Source organism: Osmerus mordax, chromosome 9, assembly GCF_038355195.1.
Source record: "Osmerus mordax isolate fOsmMor3 chromosome 9, fOsmMor3.pri, whole genome shotgun sequence".
NCBI classification, from domain to species: domain Eukaryota; kingdom Metazoa; phylum Chordata; class Actinopteri; order Osmeriformes; family Osmeridae; genus Osmerus; species Osmerus mordax.
Genome location: NC_090058.1, coordinates 2,798,874 through 2,819,364, shown reverse-complemented (window position 1 = coordinate 2,819,364; position 20,491 = coordinate 2,798,874). Strand labels below are relative to the sequence as shown.

At 50.3% G+C, this 20,491-nt stretch overlaps 1 protein-coding gene across 3 annotated transcripts; it reads left to right on the top strand.

The window, feature by feature from the left end:
* The first annotated feature begins 768 nt into the window (after window positions 1-768).
* rtn1a (reticulon 1a) lies at window positions 769-20,476 on the top strand. Of its 3 annotated transcripts, XM_067242799.1 has the most exons (9): window positions 769-1,186; window positions 7,692-8,360; window positions 8,673-9,440; window positions 17,789-17,996; window positions 18,437-18,575; window positions 18,683-18,752; window positions 19,310-19,356; window positions 19,449-19,507; window positions 19,599-20,476. In XM_067242799.1, exons 1-9 carry the CDS (start codon window positions 964-966, stop codon window positions 19,639-19,641), a joined length of 2,226 nt encoding a protein of 741 aa, XP_067098900.1. In that variant the 5' UTR covers window positions 769-963; the 3' UTR covers window positions 19,642-20,476. The 3 variants fall into 3 exon arrangements, with proteins under 3 accessions (XP_067098900.1, XP_067098901.1, XP_067098902.1); XM_067242800.1 differs by lacking the exons at window positions 769-1,186; window positions 7,692-8,360; window positions 8,673-9,440 and adding an exon at window positions 12,235-12,608; XM_067242801.1 differs by lacking the exons at window positions 769-1,186; window positions 7,692-8,360; window positions 8,673-9,440 and adding an exon at window positions 15,609-15,656.
* Window positions 20,477-20,491: the final 15 nt, after the last annotated feature.

Genomic DNA, 20,491 nt, shown 5'->3' with positions numbered 1-20,491 from the left:
TTTTCAAGCTAGCACAAAATGTGTAACTAGACAAGAGCTAGTGTTAATGTTACTCCGGTAATATAAAATTAACTTACAATGAGTCCGTTTAAGAATTCAATGTCAAGTAATCTGGAAACAAATGTTTGCTTCCTTCCATCAATGGTTTACATATAATGTATTTTCCGCTTCATGTCATGGTTTAATGTTCACCGACATCCACTCTGTTTGACATCAATACGTTTCCAAGGAGGTGCGTCTCCGTTGCTTAGGACGAAGCCATCTTGTTCGGACAATAACTTTTTATACTTGAACATTTTATTTACCGCAAGAGGGCGCCGCAGTACAAGCAAGTGCCAATCGCTGCATTTAAAATGTGCTTTGTGTTTAGTCCAAGTGGCATCACTTCTAATAAACAAGCAGTAAAAAAAAAAGTACACAAACAAGTACAAAAATCTCACACAAAAGAATAATCTCACATGCAATTCCCTAAACATTATGTCAGTATATCAATATTCTTGCTTGTAGGGGCATTACATAAATAATAATACAAAATAATGCTTCCTTCTTCATTTAAGAAGACACATGTAATGTTTTTTTTTAGGCTGGTTGGTCTTCAACAAAATGCTTCCATTGTGATACTCATTCAGACGTTTAGAAAAAAAGGGATGGCTAGGTTAGCTAACAGAATTTACTCTGCCCCAAATAAGTGCCCCTGCCAACCATAAGCTACACAGATACGGTGACGTCACCATCGAAGCACTGAACTAAAACAATCAACCTCACTCGACCACTGCTCTCCGACTGGACCGTGTGGCTAATAGATAACAAATATATACGTCTGCTGAAGAATAAATACGTAGGGTATATTAAGCTAAGCGGGTGTTAATAGTATTCTCTTTTTGGTAAGACACGGCGCCACTATTCATTCTATAGCCCTCGTTACAGAAGCCTGGTGTCATCGCGCAACCTCTCCCTGAAAGCATGTCTTCTAAGCCCAGTGACGAACTAGGTTCGGAGGGGAAATGGTTCGGGGACGATTATGAGAGAAATGGCCTGTTTGGAAGTACCCCACCCCGGTTTGACGAGCTACGTGACGAATTTAAGCCGAAAAGCGGAGGGGACACGGGCGACCTGGATCAACAATTCCATCAATTTCTGGACGATGGGAAAAGGCCCCCCGTTGCTATGGAAACTGCATCTACAGGTAAAGCGGGTTATCGATAACATAATTATCATTTGATACCTAAATATACTTGGCCTGCTAAAGACTCGAGTTTAAACTTGTAAATGCAGGTGGTTATAAATCCATCCGCCAGACCTGACAGCCTTTTGTAGTGCAGAACGATCGCATGCGAATGTCACCTCGTACCAGAACGTTATCAGACATTCTGTACTTTATCAGGGAGGAAAAAAGTTCACAACAGTTATCATCGATGTCAATGAATGACTATGGTTTGAATAGTGAGTCATCGTGAGTAAGGCCCTACAGCGTACTATTGCAACAGATTGGAATTCCATATAACTTCCTAAACTTCGTCAAGAATATACAACCAAAGAGCTTCTGAACAGTCGACAGACACACAGTAGCTATTTCAACAACAGACACAGATTAGCTCTCAAGTCATGACCAAGTAGCCTAGCTACGTTACTTGTTTACTACTCTTGAGCCATATGCTCTTGTCAGATCAGGCCACATCCTCATGGTAGACTGAGCCGAATCAATAGAACTTAAGGCCTATGTGGCCACTTACTTAATGGTCGGCTCAGATAGAGCGTGATGTCCAGTATATTTCACAATAAAACCAAATTTCTCAACGTTTTATTCACATCGAGGAGGTTCATGAGCGCTAAGGCTTTTTAATCAGAACAAACTTGACTCTTGATACATTTTATGACATTGAGAACACTTAAACCTGTAAGTGAGGCTGCTTTGATGGGATCTGTTGAGGAATTGCTGTAGGCCTTATCTGTTTGGCTTTAAATGGCACTGTTTTTATGGAAGCATCATTCATGCTTCTGCTTTCAGTCTGTCACCCTCCATAGCAGAGCACTGCTGCTGCTATTTTTAATACTGAAGAAACAGGCCCCATCATCCTCTTGGAGGAGGGAACTCGAGCCCTGCACTTTCATTCACGGTTCCACTGAAATATTCATAAGATGGTGTTTAAAATCCCAGCATAGTTTGCTCCCCCCCCCCCTCCCCACACACACACACACACAGTCCCATCCTGCCTGCTTCATGTTAGCAGTTAGCTTTTTCAGTCTTGTCAGTTTTCAAGCAGAAGAGCAAATTAGTGGTAGTTTTTGGTACGCAAACAGAGTGCCGTCTATTTCGAGCCTGTAATCTGATTTAGTCTGGTGCACTTTGTCTTCATTAGAATGGTGTAGGATGGCAGCGTTTTCACCTTCTGTGTTGCCCTCTTAAACTGGGTTCTCAGCCAGCGCAGCCTTTAGGCAAGATAAAAGACGTGTGTGAATGGCTAGCTCATTTAACTGATTCACAGCTTCAAGAAGAGCCAAACAGTCTCTCTCTCTCTCATTTTCTCACACATACTCACAGTTCGCTCAGCTACACAGATGCATCAGGCATTTAATAAAGGACGTAGAACAACTTCTTTTCTTTGAGCCATGCCTACTCAGCTCTGTCCACACTAGTGAATTAATTTGTCCTGACACACATGGTCTTGGTAGACACAGTGAGGATCTCTCCAGGGCCAGCCTCGCTTCAAACATGGCAGAGACCGGACAGTCGGCTCTTAGAAAGAGACGTTCTAGTCTGGCCTGATCTTTGTCAAGGACCCTGGCTCCCAATGAGCTCCGTGCAACAGGCAGAGGGTATCTTCTGAAGGTACATTTATTTAACTCATCTCTGCACACTCAACGTTACTAAACAAGGTTAGAGGCAGGTTAATATGCAATGCTATCAAACTTTTGAGTTCTAACTTTTGAGTTCTTTGAATGATATCGTCCGGACGGCAGTCTAACTATTTTCAGACTGCATGTCCCGAAGGTGATGAATTTTGCAGACCTCAGCTCTACTTTTGATTTCCCCTGGACAAAATAACCTTAAGCTTAACACAGCATGGCCTATCCATCTCTGTCCTGTACGCCCGCTACAGACATGCAGAAAAAGACAACTGATGTGACTGAAGCCGTGTGGAGGACCTCACCTCCCAGGACTGTGGTCGGATCGGACCGGGCTTTAGACAGCACGCTGAAGGGGGTGCTCCACTTGTTCCCAGCAGATGGTGCATCTAATGGGATCCATTAGATGCACCATCACAACAAAGAAACCACATGTACACACAAACAATCGAAGACAAATTAAAGTCAGATGTTTTTATGTCAAGGAATATCCTGGCCTGTGTCTTTAGTAATTACATTGCTAAAGAAGGAACTTAATATATGTGCCATTAGGGAATTAGTGTAGGAGCACAGCATTGAGGCTGTCCTCATCCACATGATGAGGAGTATCGCAGACTTTTGCAAGCAGTAGACCCTGAAACCACTGCCCTATGATATTTGACCATACAATGTAGGCCTATACCACCAAAATATACGTAACTAAAGAATAGTATTTCTGTCCTTAGAGCTGAGTTTGTCTGTGTGTGAGTGTGTAAATCAACCTTGAGGCTATGTCTGGCTGTTCCAGAGGGCATGTGCCTGAGCTTTGATTGCAAAACAATAAAGAAACACGTATGCATAGACTACATGCCAGATCGACGTCCGTGTCTTTAAGCTGACAGCTTGCAGACACTTAGTCTACTTCCTCAAAGAAGCAGTCCTCTCCTCGCTGCCCAGGGCCAGGGCTTTCAGATCAATACAGTGACAGGTGGCGACCAAAGCCTCCCTCTGTTTACAATCTTTAATGGAAAAAAAGGGCAAGGCCGACCTTACTGTGCAATTGCGAAGGCCAACGGTTGTTTTTGAAGTACAGTTGAAATAATATTTGTCAAGTTCAATAATAAAGAATGAATAGAACGGACGAGTGTTACAGTAATTGCGTGCCCTGGATCAATACGACTTCTGCATGACTATATCTCCCCACAGCCCAGCCAGCTGCCTACATATCGACCCCTTCCCTATTTATACCACACCTCAGGTTGCACTATTGAGCATACGGTCTCCTATCCGTGTCCACTCTCTTCTGCCTCTCTTTCCCTTCCAGGCACTCAATATCAGTCCCCCTATTAGGCAGAAGCCCAACTTTTATATTTCGTGATCATGAAGTTAGCTGAGTGTGGCTCAAAAAGGGCAGGTGATTTACCGTCATGTGTTTCCTGATGATCGTTGGCATGGAGACGTGTAGGTTTGAGTCTGACGCAGCAGGACCTCAGAAAGGCCCTCATGGTCATTTGATAGATTGTCTGTAACAGCAGAAGCAGGGGAGGAGACGAGGACTTGTGAAAGGTGACACCAGACAGACACCAGAGGGTGGAACCAAAGACGCGGTTACATGTTAGGCCAACGTTGGCTTCAGACGTGTCCTCATCCAAAGCACTAATGTAGCAGCGAGACAAAACACCAACTCTCCAGTGGAGCTCAACAGGGAGCGTGGCGTGATTGTAATCATTGGAGAGTCTTAACAGGAAGAGGAGTCAGGTGGCTGAGCGGTTAGGGAATCGGGCTAGTAATCTGAAGGTTGCCAGTTTGATTCCGGGCCGTGCCAAATGACGTTGTGTCCTTGGGCAAGGTACTTCACCCTACTTGCCTCGGGGGGAATGTCCCTGTACTTACTGTAAGTCACTCTGGATAAGAGCGTCTGCTAAATGACTAAATGTAAATGATGCTGCCGCTGCCTCAGCTCTGGAACACAGCAGCACTCACATCCTCCTCTGATCAGCTCTTACATGTACATTACATTTAGTCATTTAGCAGACGCTCTTATCCAGAGCGACTTACAGTAAGTACAGGGACATTCCCCCGAGGCAAGTAGGGTGAAGTGCCTTGCCCAAGGACACAACGTCATTTAGCATGGCCGGGAATCGAACTGGCAACCTTCAGATTACTAGCCCGACTCCCTAACCGCTCAGCCACCTGACTCCCCTATCATCTCCAGTGTTTCCCTCAGGGCCGCATGGCTGGATGAAGCCAGCCGAGGTTCAGGGAAGTGAGGCTCACACGACGGGTCTGGAGGGGGAAAACGGACGAGGGAATCAGCAGGGCGGGACGGTCATGACAAGCTTCAGAGGGCCTTGTGGGTCTTCAGACCTGAAGCTTTCCATCCAGCCCTGCCTTCTCCCTCCGCTCAGATTTGTCAGTTGAGACCATCTCATCTCAGGTAGCAGTAAACTGTGTTCTGAATGAGCGACACAGGCTCTCTGTAGTCTGAGCTGGTGTCTGGTGTCGCCTACAAGTCACGTTTTCATCAACTTCATAATTAGGAAGACCTGATAGCCCGGAGCAACCATCGCCAGGGTGCATCAAGTCTGCATGAGATAAATCTGACTGATCTCTCTCGCTGCTCATCCACAGTGACTTATTTCTGTAACCGTGGCATGGGTTCAGTAGAAGTCTTATGTTAGGAGGACAATGTTAAATGAGAAATCCTGCATTGCCACGTCTCATCCTGTCTGAATGAGCTGAAGTGCTGCTTGGCCTTGTGGGGGTTTTACAGAGTCTGGGTGCAGCACTAACAACAGCACCAACAGCACCAACAGCACCAACAGCACTAACAGCACTAACAGCATGTTGTTCAGTAGCCCTCTACCTCTCTCTCCCCTCCCTCTCTGCCTCAGCCTCTTAAAGCCGCCTCACTGGAGACTGTCTGCGGAGCCTCTCCCCCCCTCTCCCCCGCCTCTTGAGGGGTCGCCCCTGGGGAGCAGCTGATGTGAGCAGCCTCTCCACGTTCACGTCCTTCCTGGTTCACAGAGCCGGGCTGCGAGGGGGGGTCGGGGGTCGGAGCAGCCTGAGAATCTGATCTGGATTAGAAACTCACCAGAGCTGCTCCATATGGACACTGAGGTCAGTTGTCCTCAGTTGTCCTCAGTGGGCTTCCTGGTGGAGGGCTGGTGGCCACATCTGTACCCAGGGAGCCAGTGGGAGATTACGCTGACGTTGTCAGGGTGATGATGGGATGCCCGAGTTAACCTACAGAGAGAGAAGGGCCTTAAGAGGATTATGCAGCATGCTCTAACAGTAGATCTATGGCTCTCAATGTCATTGGACTTCCGGAGAACCATCCAGATGTTGCCATCTGGTGCTGAGGGGCTGTGTTGTGTTGCCGGGGTTACAGTCCACTCAGGATGAGTCTGGAGAGTGGAAGTGTGGATTGTGTTGATTGTTTTTCTACTGTGTTATGTCACCTGCTCCCCTGTGTCCTAATGGGTGTAGTCTGAGCATAGCAGCCACTGTACAGTACTGCATGTTGGTAATGACACAACAGTACAATGCTGTGAGGAGGGGGTCAGGGAGAACAAAGGGAAGGGGGGGGGGGGGACGGGGGACGGGACATCCTGAGCTGGAGGGACGCCTCCTGCACCCTCGAGGGGGAGCTTGGAGGAGATTCCTCATTAAAATCTGCCCCCCCCCTCCCCCTCTCCTCCCCCCTACACACAAACCCCAGCCACACCCCTGCAGCTGGATGGCCAGGCTATATATAGAGAAACCCCTGCCCAGGGGGAGGGGGGGGGGGGGAAGAGGGGGACTGGCTAACATGGCTCTCAGCATAGTTTGTGGGGGTGTAAACTGTGCTGTGCACCCAGCTCAGCAACACAAATTCCAGCATTGGTACGTCATTATTATGACTGTCCAAGCAATTGTTTGTGAGGGAGGAAAGGGTGAGGGAGGGGTGAGGGACGGAGGCAGGGAGGCAGGGGTGAGGGAGGGAGGGAAGGGTGAGGGAGGGAGGCAGGGGTGAGGGAGGGAGGGAGTCTAGTATAGGTGCTGTACTCGTATGAAATAAATAACGATTAGCTTTGTTAGTTAAAGTGATCATATAAAGGACAGGACCAAACACTTATTCTCTTGTCTAGCTGAGTTTTGCTTCATGTGTTTACAGAAGTTAAACAAAATAATCAGTCTGCCGCTGTGCGGATGAGGGCTGTTTGAAAGAGGACTGCTCTGTGACCCGTCACGTCCTGCTGTCAGACTAGACAGACAGAGGATGGGTACGCTGATGTGTTAGTGTGTGTTCTCTGCCGTCACAATCGGCCATCTTGTCAGGAGAGATTTATAAACCAGAGCTGAGAATGTGCTGGAGAGCACCCCCCCCCCCCCCCCCCCCCCCCACCTCACTGTCCGCTTACAGAGCCAGGCAGGGCCGGTTTTGGGGTTTGAACAATCTGCCTTTGTCCAGCTCAGGGCACAAGTGCCCTCTGTTAATGCTGCATCACTGATCCGTACACCCCCCCATATCCCCCCCTCCAGCCGCCATCCCTCCCTCTCTCTCTCTTTCCATCCCTCCCTCCTTCCCTATCAGGGCCAGAGCATGTCTAACTGCAACCATCATTAATTCAGCAGCCGGAGACAGTCTGATGCGTTTGAGCTGTGACACAGCAAGATGGTGTCATTTTGTGTCAGCTCAATGTAACTCAATTATGGATGAATGAAGGTCCTGGAGGGACCGTCTCCCTCGACGGGCTTTCACCTCCCTCTGAGCATCCTGTCGCTAACTGCCGTCTCAGAGGGGTCAGATGGAACAAGGAGCAGTTTTCACGTATTATAATCTCTCTTTCTTTTTCTGCATCTCCCTTTCTGTCTCTCTCCAGATGACCCGATGTCTGGGCTCTTCCAGAAGCCAATGAGCGACGATGGTGACCTGTACACCTCCCTGCTGTCCAATCAGGGCCACCGGTACGACCAGGAGGGCTCCTCAGGCTCCTCCCCCTCCCAGGAGCGCTCCACCATCGACTCCTACGGCATCTTCAGCTCAAAGATGACCTCTGACCTGTCTGACCTGGATGACCTTCCCAAGTCCCTGCTGGGTTCTGAGAAGACCGAGTCCTACAACTACATGGACATCAGCCACGGAGACGAGCAGAGCTCCAAGCGGGCCCAGCCCAGCCAGGGGGACACGGGCCCCTCCGGCGGAGACTCCCTGGGCAGCTACATGGAGAAGAACCCCGGAGGAGAGGAGGAGAGCCTGGGCCCGGCGCTGGACTCGCACTCCTTCCCCTACGTGGAGGAGCCGTCAGACGAGGAGCTGTCCGACTACCGCTCCTACCGCACCCTGGGCACCCCGCAGACGGCCAGCCCCGTCAAGATCACCCTGACCGAGTCCCGCCCTCCCGTCGCCAAGGACGACCCGGCCCCGCTGCAGACCGCCGTGTCAGACCGCGACAACATCCTCAGCCTGGGCCTGCAGGGCGTTCCCACGGTTACCCTCTCCGAGCCGGAGGACGAGAGCCCCACATCCTCGCCCAACACGTCCCCGACAGGTAGGCCTCGACGCTGCGGTGCTGCGACGCGGTCTGGTGCGAGTCGCGCCCCTGGCTCTGAGCTGGGTTTCTTATCTCAGTGATGGTTCATGTTAGAGACGGGGGGGAAGAAAGACTTCTGTCTTTACAAGTGAGAAAATGTATTTAAATGGGCTTTAGGAGCTTAGGGTTCCTGCTGTAAGAGATGTGCTGAGATGTCACACTGTGGGCTTGTCTGCTCAGCCCCCTCTAATCTCTCTTTTCCCTCCATCGCTCTCTCTCCTCCCTCTCTCTCTCCTCCCTCTATCTCTGTCCCTGCCTTTGTCTCCGCAGAGAAAGAGTCTCCGTCTCATGACATGTTCCAGTTTGGACGAGGGAAGTCAGCGGGCGGCGAGCCGGCTCCAGGATCCACCCAGCCCTCCTCCATGGCAGCCTCCAGGGACCAGGACGGCAGCAGTGCCGAGTCCGGGGACTCAGAGATCGAGCTGGTGTCTGAAGAGCCCTTCTCTCGCCCGGCCGCGCCCTCCTCCGCCACCAGCACCAACAACCCCTTCGAGCCGCCCCCGAGCAACAAGGACACTTTCAGCCCGGCGGGAAACCCCTTCGACAGCACCCCCCCGGTTAAGGGCGGCCTGGGCTTGACCAGCCACCCCGCCCCGCCCTCGGCTTACAGCATCCTGCGGGAGGAGAGGGAAGCGGAGCTGGACAGCGAGCTCTTCATCGAGTCTGCGTCTGAGGAGAGCCCGAAGAGAGAGCAGGGCAGCGCGGGGCCCAAACAGGGGGTCCCCTCCCCCCTGATCCCCCCCACCACCACCCCAAGCCCCACCCCCACCCCGGCCCCGGCCCGCAGCAGCCCACAGCCCGCCCCCGCCGAGCCATTGGCTAGCTCCCTGGTGAAACCCTCCAATGACAAGAGCAAGAGCCCCACCAAGATGGAGGAGGATCGTCCCAGCAAGCCCAAGCCGCCCACGGCCGCCGTGCCCCCCGAGGTGCGCCCCCTGGAGGACCTGGGGGGTAAGAGCCAGCTGGCCGGCGAGGGGAGGGGAGACCAGGGGAAGCCAGATGCTCCAGTCTTAATGAAGGGCTTCGACAAACAGAAAGGTTGGTCCCTGTCAGTACTCTGGTCTGTGCTCTCTGGGGGGTGGGAGGGGTTTAGGAGGTCTGCCATCTCACAAGCTGGGGTTTAGCTGACACCCTAGATGTCATTCTTTCTTGAAGCCTTTTAACTGTTGAGCTCATTTTTCCCCTGTTTCAGTTGTGCTGTCTTGACAGCCCAGGTCTTACAGCCAGCGTGTGGAACAGGTAGAGAACACATCTCAGAACCTGTTTGGAGGATTGGGTGTGTCTTGGCCTTGTTTTATAATCATTAACTGCTTGACTCTTACACGGTTGTTGATTATGACTATTGACTCCCTTTAACAGCACACAGCATATGGTCGTTCCCTGAAGGCTCTTGTTCCCTGAGTGTGTTGTGATGTGGGGAGATAGCATGGAGGGCCAGGCTGGGCCGTTATCGTGGCTGTGTTGACAGAAAAAGGAAATTAAAGGGTTGCTGTGATACGGGCTGGGCTGGGATGGGTTAGGCTAGGCTGGGCTGGGTTAGGCTAAACTGGGCTAGGATAGGCTGGGCTGGGCTAGGATAGGCTGGGCTAGGATAGGCTGGGCTAGGATAGGCTGGGCTGGGCTAAGCTGGGCTAGGATAGGCTGGGCTGGGCTGTTCCATGCTGTCTCACAACGGAGGGGACGACAGCTTCTTTGGCTGCATGATTTCTGCTTCCCTCTGGTGGTAGAGTTGCACAGTGACCATGACACAGGCTGTCTTGAGAACGGCATGTTTATCATGGAGATTAGAAGCAGTGAAAGAGCTTAGAAAAAGACAGGGCGCTACCAGATATATCACATGAGAGTCACTGCCTTTAAAAGAAGTGGGAATCTGTGTGGAAATACACAAACAAAACAAAAACATGATTCATTCCTGCATCTTCAATTGTCCACCTGTCTCCCAACGGCCTTCTACGCTGACATGAAATAATTCACTCCAACATGTTACAGGTTTGAACACGCTCCACAGTCTACACACACACGGCGTTGAGTCACCTCGAGCTGAGTGTTATTATGGGATGGTTTGAGATGCGTCTTGTGTTTCCTGTTTGCCTTTTGCTCCATCTGTGCTGGGTTCTCTCTATCCGTGTCCACACTGGGTTTATGTAATCCTTTGATGTCCAAACTGGGGCAGAGGCAGACAGACCGAAAGAGCTTTGGAGGATTCTGCCGCTCTCTCCTCATAGAGGGGATGAGGAAGATGCCTTATGGGGTTTAGGTTGTTGTTTGAAATCCCCTGACTGTGAGCATGAATAGGACAAGGACATGTCTAGCTGTGCGTTGTGTAAAGGATGCTTGTGTTTGTACTGGGCTGAGGTGGCGTGGTAGTGACAACAGTGCAACGTCACGGCCCGAGGTCTGATGCCACGGAGAAGCTGCGCTCTCTCTCTCCTCCCCCTCGTGTTTACAAACAGACAACGGAAGGTAGGAAGGTTCTAGAAATCCTGAAAGCAGGTCAGCCTTTTCCCGAGGAAACCAGATACATTTGTGCATACATGTTCCCACCACTAGAGGGCGCAAGGCACCGCGAGCGGCTCGCCTGTCGGGCAGGAGACAGGCGGACATGTTACCCACTGCCTGCCTGCCTGAGCACTTCCACCGCAGTTGCCATGACAACACCCAGGGGGAGCAGGCGCGGGCTGGCTCGTTTATTTTCTTCTTCTTCCTCCCCTCTCTTTCTCTCTCTCACTAACTAACTATCTCTCTCACTCACTCACTATGTCTCTCTCTTAGTATTTTTTTGCCTATTGGCTGTTGCCGTGGCAGAGAGACCCTTTTTTTTAAAGGTTGCGGTGAGCAGAAGGTGTGAAGCAGGGATAGGCAGCAGGGTGGGACTGGAGGGAGGGAGGGGAGGGGAGGGAGGGAGGGAGGGAGGGAGGGAGGGAGGGAGGGAGGGAGGGAGGGAGGGAGGGAGGGAGGGAGGGAGGGAGGGAGGGAGGGAGGGAGGGAGGGAGGGAGGGAGGGAGGGAGGGAGGGAGGGAGGGGGATGGGTTGCAGACGGGTTGCAGACTAGGATTTGATGACGCCCTTTCTGTATATCCAGACATTGATGGTGTCTGGCTTCAGGGCTGTGTCCTGTGTGACCCATGCATTGCTCTGAGACCAAGGCTTTGCGAGGACATTTGCATTGCTAATTCCTGGAGGGGAAAACCTAAAGCACGGACTGAATGTGGCCTGGACGCATTGAGGCTGGAACACTGTTGTTCTGTACTGCACAGTGTTTATGAATTATTAAAGGCACCAGCACTTCAGCTGCTCAATAATGAGTGAGACAGTGAAAATTGCTATTTGCGTCGCCTCGACTGCAGGCTTAAATATGGGCTTGTACAGATAAAGAGCTAAAGGGTTGAACGTTTGACAGATCCTTCCATGACAACACAGCCATGTCATGCATGGTCCCTAGCCTTGCAGCAAATCCTATTGTCTTTTTGAAGCTGAACATGACGTCAGATTCTTTTTTTAATGACACACATTTTTAGCGATGTCACTGAGACGCATTCCACATATTCTTTCTTTCTTTATCTCACTAACGATAAAAAAAATGAAAGTGGGCGGGGCCCACCAGCACACATGACATTGTATCCGTCTGCTTTGGGGGCTTCATCAAAGGGCTTGTGAGTTAACCCTTCCCCCCCTGCACCCCCCGGAGCACCAGTCTACCCCGAGAACCAGTGACTGCAACCAGGGACTTTTATTGTGAAAGGACTCACCTCCCCTCTCAAGAAAAAGCCTAACCCCCAGGCACTAAATCATTGCATGGATGATTTGCTGCAGTAGCGACTGTGCTGAGCGCGGTGTGTTTACAGTTCGATCGACCCCCCCCCCTCTCTCTCTCTCTCTCCGCTACCCTCTCCTCCTCCTGTTCTCGCTGACGGCTCCACAGCAGCAGTCTGAGAGCTCCGTGGGCACGCGGCACCTTGGAAACCTCTCCTTCATCCCCTCCTCGCGTCTCCGCTTCTCTCCCTCCATCCTTCCCACCATTCATGCCTCTGTGGGGTGAGTGAGTGAGCCAGCTCGACCGCAGAGGAACACTCAGAAGAAGAGAGAAGACGCAGAGAGAAGAAGAAGAAGAAGAGAGATCTGGGAGAGAACTGATCGGCAGCATGCAGGCCACTGCAGACGTGAGCAAAGCCAAGGATATTTCCTGCACCAGCTGGAAAGGCCAGGGTACTGACGTGTTTACTGTGTGTTTTCTCTCTCTGTGTGTGTGTGTGTGTGTGGTATATGGATTACATGTGTGTGAGGTATGAACTGATCTGTTGTCACGTACGTGTTTCTGCCGGAGTGTGGGGACAGTTTTGGCGTGCGTGCATGTCTGCTTAGACAGAGGAGTAATGTCGCATGTTTGCATGTGACATTAGAGGGGGTCTGGACTCCCCTGCATGTTTACCCAGGGACACGCCCTGACGACAGGCGCCCTGACGACAGATGCCCTGACGACAGGAGCCCTCCGCCGCGCCAGACAAAGGGGACGGAGGTGTGAGACGTCAGAGGGTGTGTGTTTGGGATGATTAATGTATACACCTGTACACACACTGGAAGCCATCTGCTTATGTGTGTGTGTGTGTTAATGTGGAACACCGTGGTGGATGAGGGCGTGTCACTGTTGTCACTGTTGTCCCCGAGCCCCACAGGGGGGCTGGTGTGTGGTGGCGTCAGGGCTGTTTTTGTGTGTGGAGCTGCCTAAGCATCCAGAGAGGCACCGAGAGACTGTCTCCATGGCAACCGGGGCACACCCATCCTGATGACATCAGTGTCATGGGCTGGGCTGCCATGCCACCTTGCAGAGACAGAGGGAGAAAGAGAAAGGGGGGGGGGAAGAGGGAGGGAGAGAGATGGCCTCTGTCTGCCTGTTTCCATATCATGAAGAGCATTGTTATTACTGTTACAGGTTAGGATGAGGGACTGGGAGAGAGAATGGCTCCCTCCTCCTCCCCCTCCTCCTCCTCCTCCTCTCTGCCTACCCAACTTGCTATTTTCCCTCCATCTCTCTTGCTTATCGGTATTAACAATGAAGGAGGGGGAGGGAAGATCCTGTTCTTCTTAGTTTGAATCTTTCTATGACCATGTGCCTTTGATGACTATAAGTTGTAGCCCATACTGTCAGAGATGTAGTGAGAAGCCTGCTGAATTCTCCTTCAGACCATCTTTTCATCGATCCTAATTCAGCAACAAAGTCCCTTAGTTTTACTGTAGATGGTTGTTAGCACAGTCTTCCTCTCTGGTCATCCCGTACGGCATAATCTCCAAATGTGTTTATGCATTTGACATACCTGTCTTGATATGTACAAACGATTCTCTCCCAGATGTTCGTACAGTCGATACACCCAAGGCTAACCCTGCCCATTCAGATGTTTTCTTCACAGTGAGAGCTGGAGAAGCAGTGAGTCTGATCACTCGTGTTACCTTCAGGCAGAGTTTAAGGCTGTGACGATGATTTGGTGGGGTAATGGGGTCAGGCTGGAACTTGTTCTCTCTGCCTCGACCCCAAACGAGAATCCCGTTCAGCCTACATCATCTGACAACCTACCAAGACTCCTGTTTGGGCACCAGAGCTGGAAGGTGTGTCGTGTCAGGACTTTGGCCAGCAGCCACTCTGCTTCCTGTTCTGAAACCACTTCCTGTCTGTTAGCAGGGGACAGAAGATAGCTTAGAGTCAGAACTGACTTTACAGTTAATTGCTAGTAAAGGATCACAATATTACATTTACATTTAGTCATTTAGCAGACATTCTCCCCGAGGCAAGTAGGGTGAAGTGCCTTGCCCAAGGACACAACATCATTTGGCACAGCCGGGAATCGATCCGGCAACTTTCTGATTGATCGCCTGATTCCTTAACCACTCAGCCATCTGACACCCCCAATATATTACGTCTGTAGCAAAATGAAGACTGGGATTAACGTAATTAAGTTTGATATGTGTTGAAGACACAAACAATTTGATGTGTTCTGACTTAAGTTCAGTAAAGATTGTAAATACTTTAACAGAAAAGATCAACTGGTTATCTAAACCAGTTTATCTTGCCATACTGCTGTGTTCCAAATTCTGAGGATTGCTGTGTGAATCCTATCATGATTATATTCCCACGGTTTAGAAGGTGACATGCCTAAATAACAGATACTGAGTCTTAAGGTTGTATTTAACCCTGTCAGTCACGCAAAAAGGTGACAAACCATGTAAGTAAGCTCTTAAAAACAGACTGTTTGGACGGCTTGTGGCCACCATGCCAAACTGGTCCTTTGTCCTTTTGTGTGAAACAATAAAGGGAGTGGCTGTGTGTGTGTGTGTGTGTGTGTGTAGACACATGTGCCCCTGATTCCCCATATTCAGAGCAAGTGAATCTGTCTCTGTTCCCAAGAGAGCCCAGTCCCCCCTCCTCTCTCTCTCTCCTTCCCTTATCCATCCATCTGTCTGTCTGTCCTCTCTCTCCTTCCCCTTTTCTTCCCCCTTGCTCTCTCGCTCTATCCATCTCTCTCTCTCACTCTCTCTCTCTCTCTCTCTCTCTCTCTCTCTGTAAGCGAAGAGGGATAAAATGGAGCAGCGTAGCTATGGTAACTGCATCAGGCAGGTGCTCTCCATATTGTCTGAGCTGGGGCATTTTAACAGAGCGGTGTATTCCAGCTACAACCTGGTCTAATCTGGTCTGGTTGTCCTTCCTGCCAGAACCCGGTTCTGCTGCTCCTCTAGCATGCACCTGACTTCTCTGCAGTCAGCCGCTTGCTGCTGGCTAGAGAGAGAAACAAATAAAAATAAATAAGTCATTCAGCAGAGAGAGAGGGAGAGTCTCCGAGTGCTGTGAACGGAGATACCCAGACACCATTTTGAATTGGATGCAGTCTTTTTTTTTATTAGCCTTTCCTTGCCTTTGTCGTTGGTCAGCGGGGCTGCGCTTTAAAGCCAGGGCATAAAAGAGCTCACTGAAAGTGTGTGTGTGTATGGGAGAGGGTGTGTGTGTGTATGGGAGAGTGTGTGTGAGTGTATGGGAGAGGGTGTGTGTGTGCGTGTGTGTGCTGGATCGCAGCTTGGTTCTCTGGCAGCCGCTCCCCTTAGCCCCCCCCCCCCCTCCCAATCCCCCTGTAAAGAGCACCAATGATTAGCCGGTTGTGCCTGTGGCCCCTCCCTTCCTGGCGGGGGGGGGCCTCCCCCTTCAGAGCTCTCCTTTTGTCTGTGGATAAAGCAGCTGCTTCTTTCCCTGTTCAGCCATGGGAGCCGCAGGTCAGTACACGCACTTCTACCGCTTTCGCTAAAGCTTCTCTCGCGCGCGCTTAACGCTGTCTGTGTGGAGCACGTCTCAAGGCACCTTTTAAGCTGTTGTCTGTCCGCACCCGGCTCTCCTGCGACGCTGTCTTGCCTGTTCGCGTTCCAGCTGCTTCGTGTTGTGTGCGTGTTGTGTCTGTGTTGTGTGCGTGTTGTGTGCGTGTTGTGTGCGTGTTGTGTGCCGGGGCAAGCGTGATAGAGCATCTCAATGCAAAGCAGTAGATCTCCAGGATTGTAAATCGTTGCGACACCGTGGCTTGTGGCAGCGGTGTGTGGTGACGGATATTTTAGGAGGGAGTGTCGGTCTGAAAGGTGTTTAGAGACGGCTGTTGAAATCAAAAAGCCAATTGATTCGGGGTATTGATCAGAGGGAAGTAGGTCGATCAGTATTAGTTATTGATAAGGAGGAGGCTGCTGTAATGATTTAGGTGAATTCGTCTGGGAGCAGAGCGGGAAATGTCTTGTCTCTGCACCTGTTCAGCCGATACTCACAGAGCCGGAAAAACAAGTGTTCTTTTATCACCCCGTTTGAGCCTTTTGGCATCCTCGGATGCCTTTGGTAGAAAATAAAAATGGCCGTCATCTCTGCCTCTCACAGCCCTACAGCTAAAATTAGAACAGGCAGCAGGCAGGCAGGCTTGGGGAGGAAGTGGAAGACACCCAGGGGACACAGCAGGATCCTGCTCCTCACACACACTCTGAGGAATCTGCCTGTTCACCTCCTCACTCATCAATCAGACGGCTTCCAGGTGTCAGAGACACAGTTGAGCTGACAGATGAGGAGTTAGGCAGGGCTGGTCTGGGGGTCTGGGCTAGGCTGGGCTGGGGTGGGGGATGGTCTGGGGTGGGGGGCTGGTCTGGGGGTCTGGGCTAGGCTGGGCTGGGGTGGGGGATGGTCTGGGCTGGGGGTCTGGGCTAGGCTGGGCTGGGGTGGGGGATGGTCTGGGGTGGGGGGCTGGTCTGGGCTGGGGGTCTGGGCTAGGCTGGTCTGGACCGGGCTAGGCTGGTCTGGACCGGGCTGAGACCAACAGCCTCCGGTGGGGAAGGCACTGAAGCTCAGCAGGGGTGAACCAGCCGCTGGTTCTCATGGAAACAGGCCTGTGTTTCCAGCCAACATAGGCGAAGGTCTTGGAAGTTCCTTGAGCTGCAACGCTACACTGCCTTAATCCAGACGAGTCACATCATCCCCTGCTGGGGGCTCAGAAATGCACGCTTAGGAACACATCATGTCACTCACTATCTCTGGGACTGCCACTGTTTCATAAGAGAGACCATTCAGGTTTACAGGGTGGCTGTACTGTATCCTGAATCATTCGCTGACGTTCCTTATGGAGGTCTTCAAATGCATCAGCATTTCACCGTCATGACAACCTCTGAAGTTCTCAGAACCCTGACCAGTGTGACCAGGTCACTTTGAGCTGTTATCTGTTAATACTGCTGATATGGCTTCCAGTTCTGCCTCTATGTCCACCAGCTCCCAGTCAGTCATGAATCATTAACTCAGCTCTGTGAAGAGCACTACTGGTGGGGACAGGTCAACCTGGTGGATTTCGGGGTATCACCAGTGTGTGTGTGTGTGTGTGTGTGTGTGTGTGTGTGTGTGTGTGTGTGTGTGTGTGTGTGGCAGGGTGTGGGAGCTGGCCAGGTGTTGGTGATTGCAACAACACATACCATCCATAGATAAGAAGTCCTGGCTCTCTGTGGCAGCCGTACCATGAATCTGAGACGCTTGTTCAACAAGTCAGTCAGGTATTATCGTTCGCAAAGGTCGCTCTATATATAGTAGAAAAGAACCAAAGAGTTTGCGCTCTGACGCCTTCACACAGTTTGGTGGAGGGCAGCTGGATTGAAGGCAATAAAAAGCTATTAGAAACATCATGTATGTCAGCTGTTCCCAAAGGAAGCTACTTTGCCAGTGCCTTGCAGATATATGACCTAAATGTCGGCTGTAGAGGAGAAGCTCGCTGGAAACGAGTGTCCGGATGTGTAGCGGGTGGTGGGTGAGGGTGGCTCGGCAGTGCTGGGGCCTGGTCCTAACCGCTGGTCCTAACCCCTGGTCCTAACCCCTGGTGGTCTTGCTCTGTCCCCAGCCATCGACCTGCTCTACTGGAGGAATGTGAAGCAGTCGGGAGCTGTGTTCGGCAGCCTGCTGCTGCTGTTCTTCTCCCTGACCCAGTTCAGCGTGGTCAGTGTGGGGGCCTACTTAGCGCTGGCCGCCCTCTCTGCCACCATCAGCTTCAGGGTCTACAAGTCCGTGCTGCAGGCCGTGCAGAAGACCGACGAAGGCCACCCATTCAAGTGAGGAGACAATGAACCACGATGATCATCTTATTCATGCACAGCCCGTTTTTACACGCAGTGTCACAGAGGGCCTCTCAAACGCCCGTAGAACTGCACTTAACCCTTGTGTTATCTTCGGGTCATTCTGACCCATCAGTCGTTGTGACCCAACGTCGTATTGCGACAACTTTACCGCATACAAAAACAAAGTGAAGCATTTTCTTTTAACCGTTGGGCTGTCTCAGACCTCCCACATTGCAAAGGTTAAAAGAAAACAATTTTTATTTGTTTTTGTATTGGGTAAAAACAACAATGGTTCGTTATGAACCTTTGGGTCATGTGACCCGAAGGCAGCACAAGGGTTAAACCAACCCATACCCTTGAAGATGATGGTGTGGGAGGGGAATTGTGTGACTGTACATGTTGCTTATGTGCCGTGTTCCACTGTTGCCTCGCAGGTCCTATCTGGAGGTGGACATCGCCCTGTCCCAGGAGCAGATCGGTAAATATGCTGAAAAGGCTCTGCTGTACGTCAACACCTGCATTAAGGAGCTCCGCAGGCTGTTCCTGGTCCAGGACCTTGTTGACTCCCTCAAGGTGCGATTCCTTTTCACAAACACACATTGTTTCTGTTGTATCCTGTGATGATTGATAGGTGGGTGGTGGAGTTGTAGGGGTGACTGTTGGTTCTCATTGTGTTTCAGTTTGCCGTGCTGATGTGGCTGCTCACCTACGTGGGAGCTCTCTTCAACGGGCTGACTCTGATGATCCTGGGTCAGTGGCTGCCTCTGATTGGCTCCCTGGTCTCCAGCACTCTGCATCCTTCCCCACCAGCGCACACACATTTACATCTATTCATTTAGCAGACGCTTTTATCCAAAGCGACTTCCTGAGGGAGCTGTACACATACATACACACTGGTCCTGGAGTGGGCACAGGTCCTGCTGGGTGGCAGTGAAGCCAGTCAATGATTTACACCCAGACAGAGATCAGTGTCATTGAGGAGGGCAGCAAGACCCACATGACCTGACAAGATCAGCAGCGACGGCCAACCAGTTGCCCTATCACAGCATTCAGCACATATTTAACCAGGAAGTAAATGATGTAGCGCTGACTAATTTAGTTAGTAAATAGCTATGCAAGATCGTTAATATGTCAATAACAACATAGCTGAAACTGATTCCTCCAAACAACAAAATATCTTATCTCTCTCGTGTACCTTTACTCTTTGCATAATGTAAATAAAGGCCAGAAGCTCAGTTGACTCAGTGTCTATACGTGAGGGACACTGCAGGTCCGAATGTAACAGTCTCTCTCCATCTGTCCTGCAGCTGTTGTGTCCATGTTCAGCATGCCCGTGGTCTACGAGAAACACCAGGTAAGAACCAAACAGGACACATTCAATGGTATTTCATCTCCGTGAAATCTGATCGCGTCCAACTTCCATCTTACTGCCTCTCCTCTTCTCAGGCACAGATTGACCAATACGTGGGATTAATACGGACCCAGGTCAACTCCGTGGTGGGGAAGTGAGTGTCTCTTTGACATACTCGCGTACACAATTGCATTTGTCGGCCGGCTGGTGTGAAAGTGGAACTAACTCCTCGTTTTCCTTCCCAGGATCCAGGCGAAGATCCCTGGGGCCAAGCGAAAGGAGGAGTAGAGGTCGTCTCGGCGTCAAGTGAACAGTCCAGTTCAGCTCAGAGGACGGCAGCTTGCTCGTTGTTGGAAAGCCTAGTCATTCTCTGTGGAGGGTAGTACTGTTGTGTCATCTATACTGTGTTCTCTAAAACCATCCCCCAGAGAACCCAATCACACCCCAAACCTGTCTTTAGCAGTTAACACACTAACACAGTCATTCATGGTCAACGTCCTACGTCTATGTAGACAAGTACACGATTCAAAAACGAAACAAAAAAAAGAACCAGCTTTTTTTTTTTGTGTTGCTTGTTATTAAGTGCATGAAGTTGAGCCTTGAGTAAATAATATTTGATATATTTCGTGCAGTTTTACCACGCTATTTTGTTTCTGCAGTGCTTACAACAAATGTATGGTTTGGCACAAAAAAAACGATATGCCCACAGAAATGCTCTGCTACCAATGTTAAATACTGCTTCATGTTTCTGAGTTAGGATGTGGGGCTTTTCTCGGTATACTGTATGTCAATATATATAAATATCAAATGATTTCCTTTCGGTGTTTTCAAGCACAAAATAATTTGACAAAACGCGTCTTAGATGTGGTAATTGTAGTTTTTTTGCTTTTGTATAACTATAAGGAACTATACACAATCTCATGTTTTAGGTACTGTTGTTAGACTACCATGAAGACAAGAAGTATCTGACGATATTTAGCTTGTTTGAATTAACTGTCCAACTTTGTACTATGTTCAACTATACTCAATGTAGTTCTTAGACTCTGGACTCTTTAACTATTTGCACTCACAGTATGTATTTAATTACAGAATAAGACAAATAAATGTTCCTTGATGTATAACACCATCTGTTCAGATT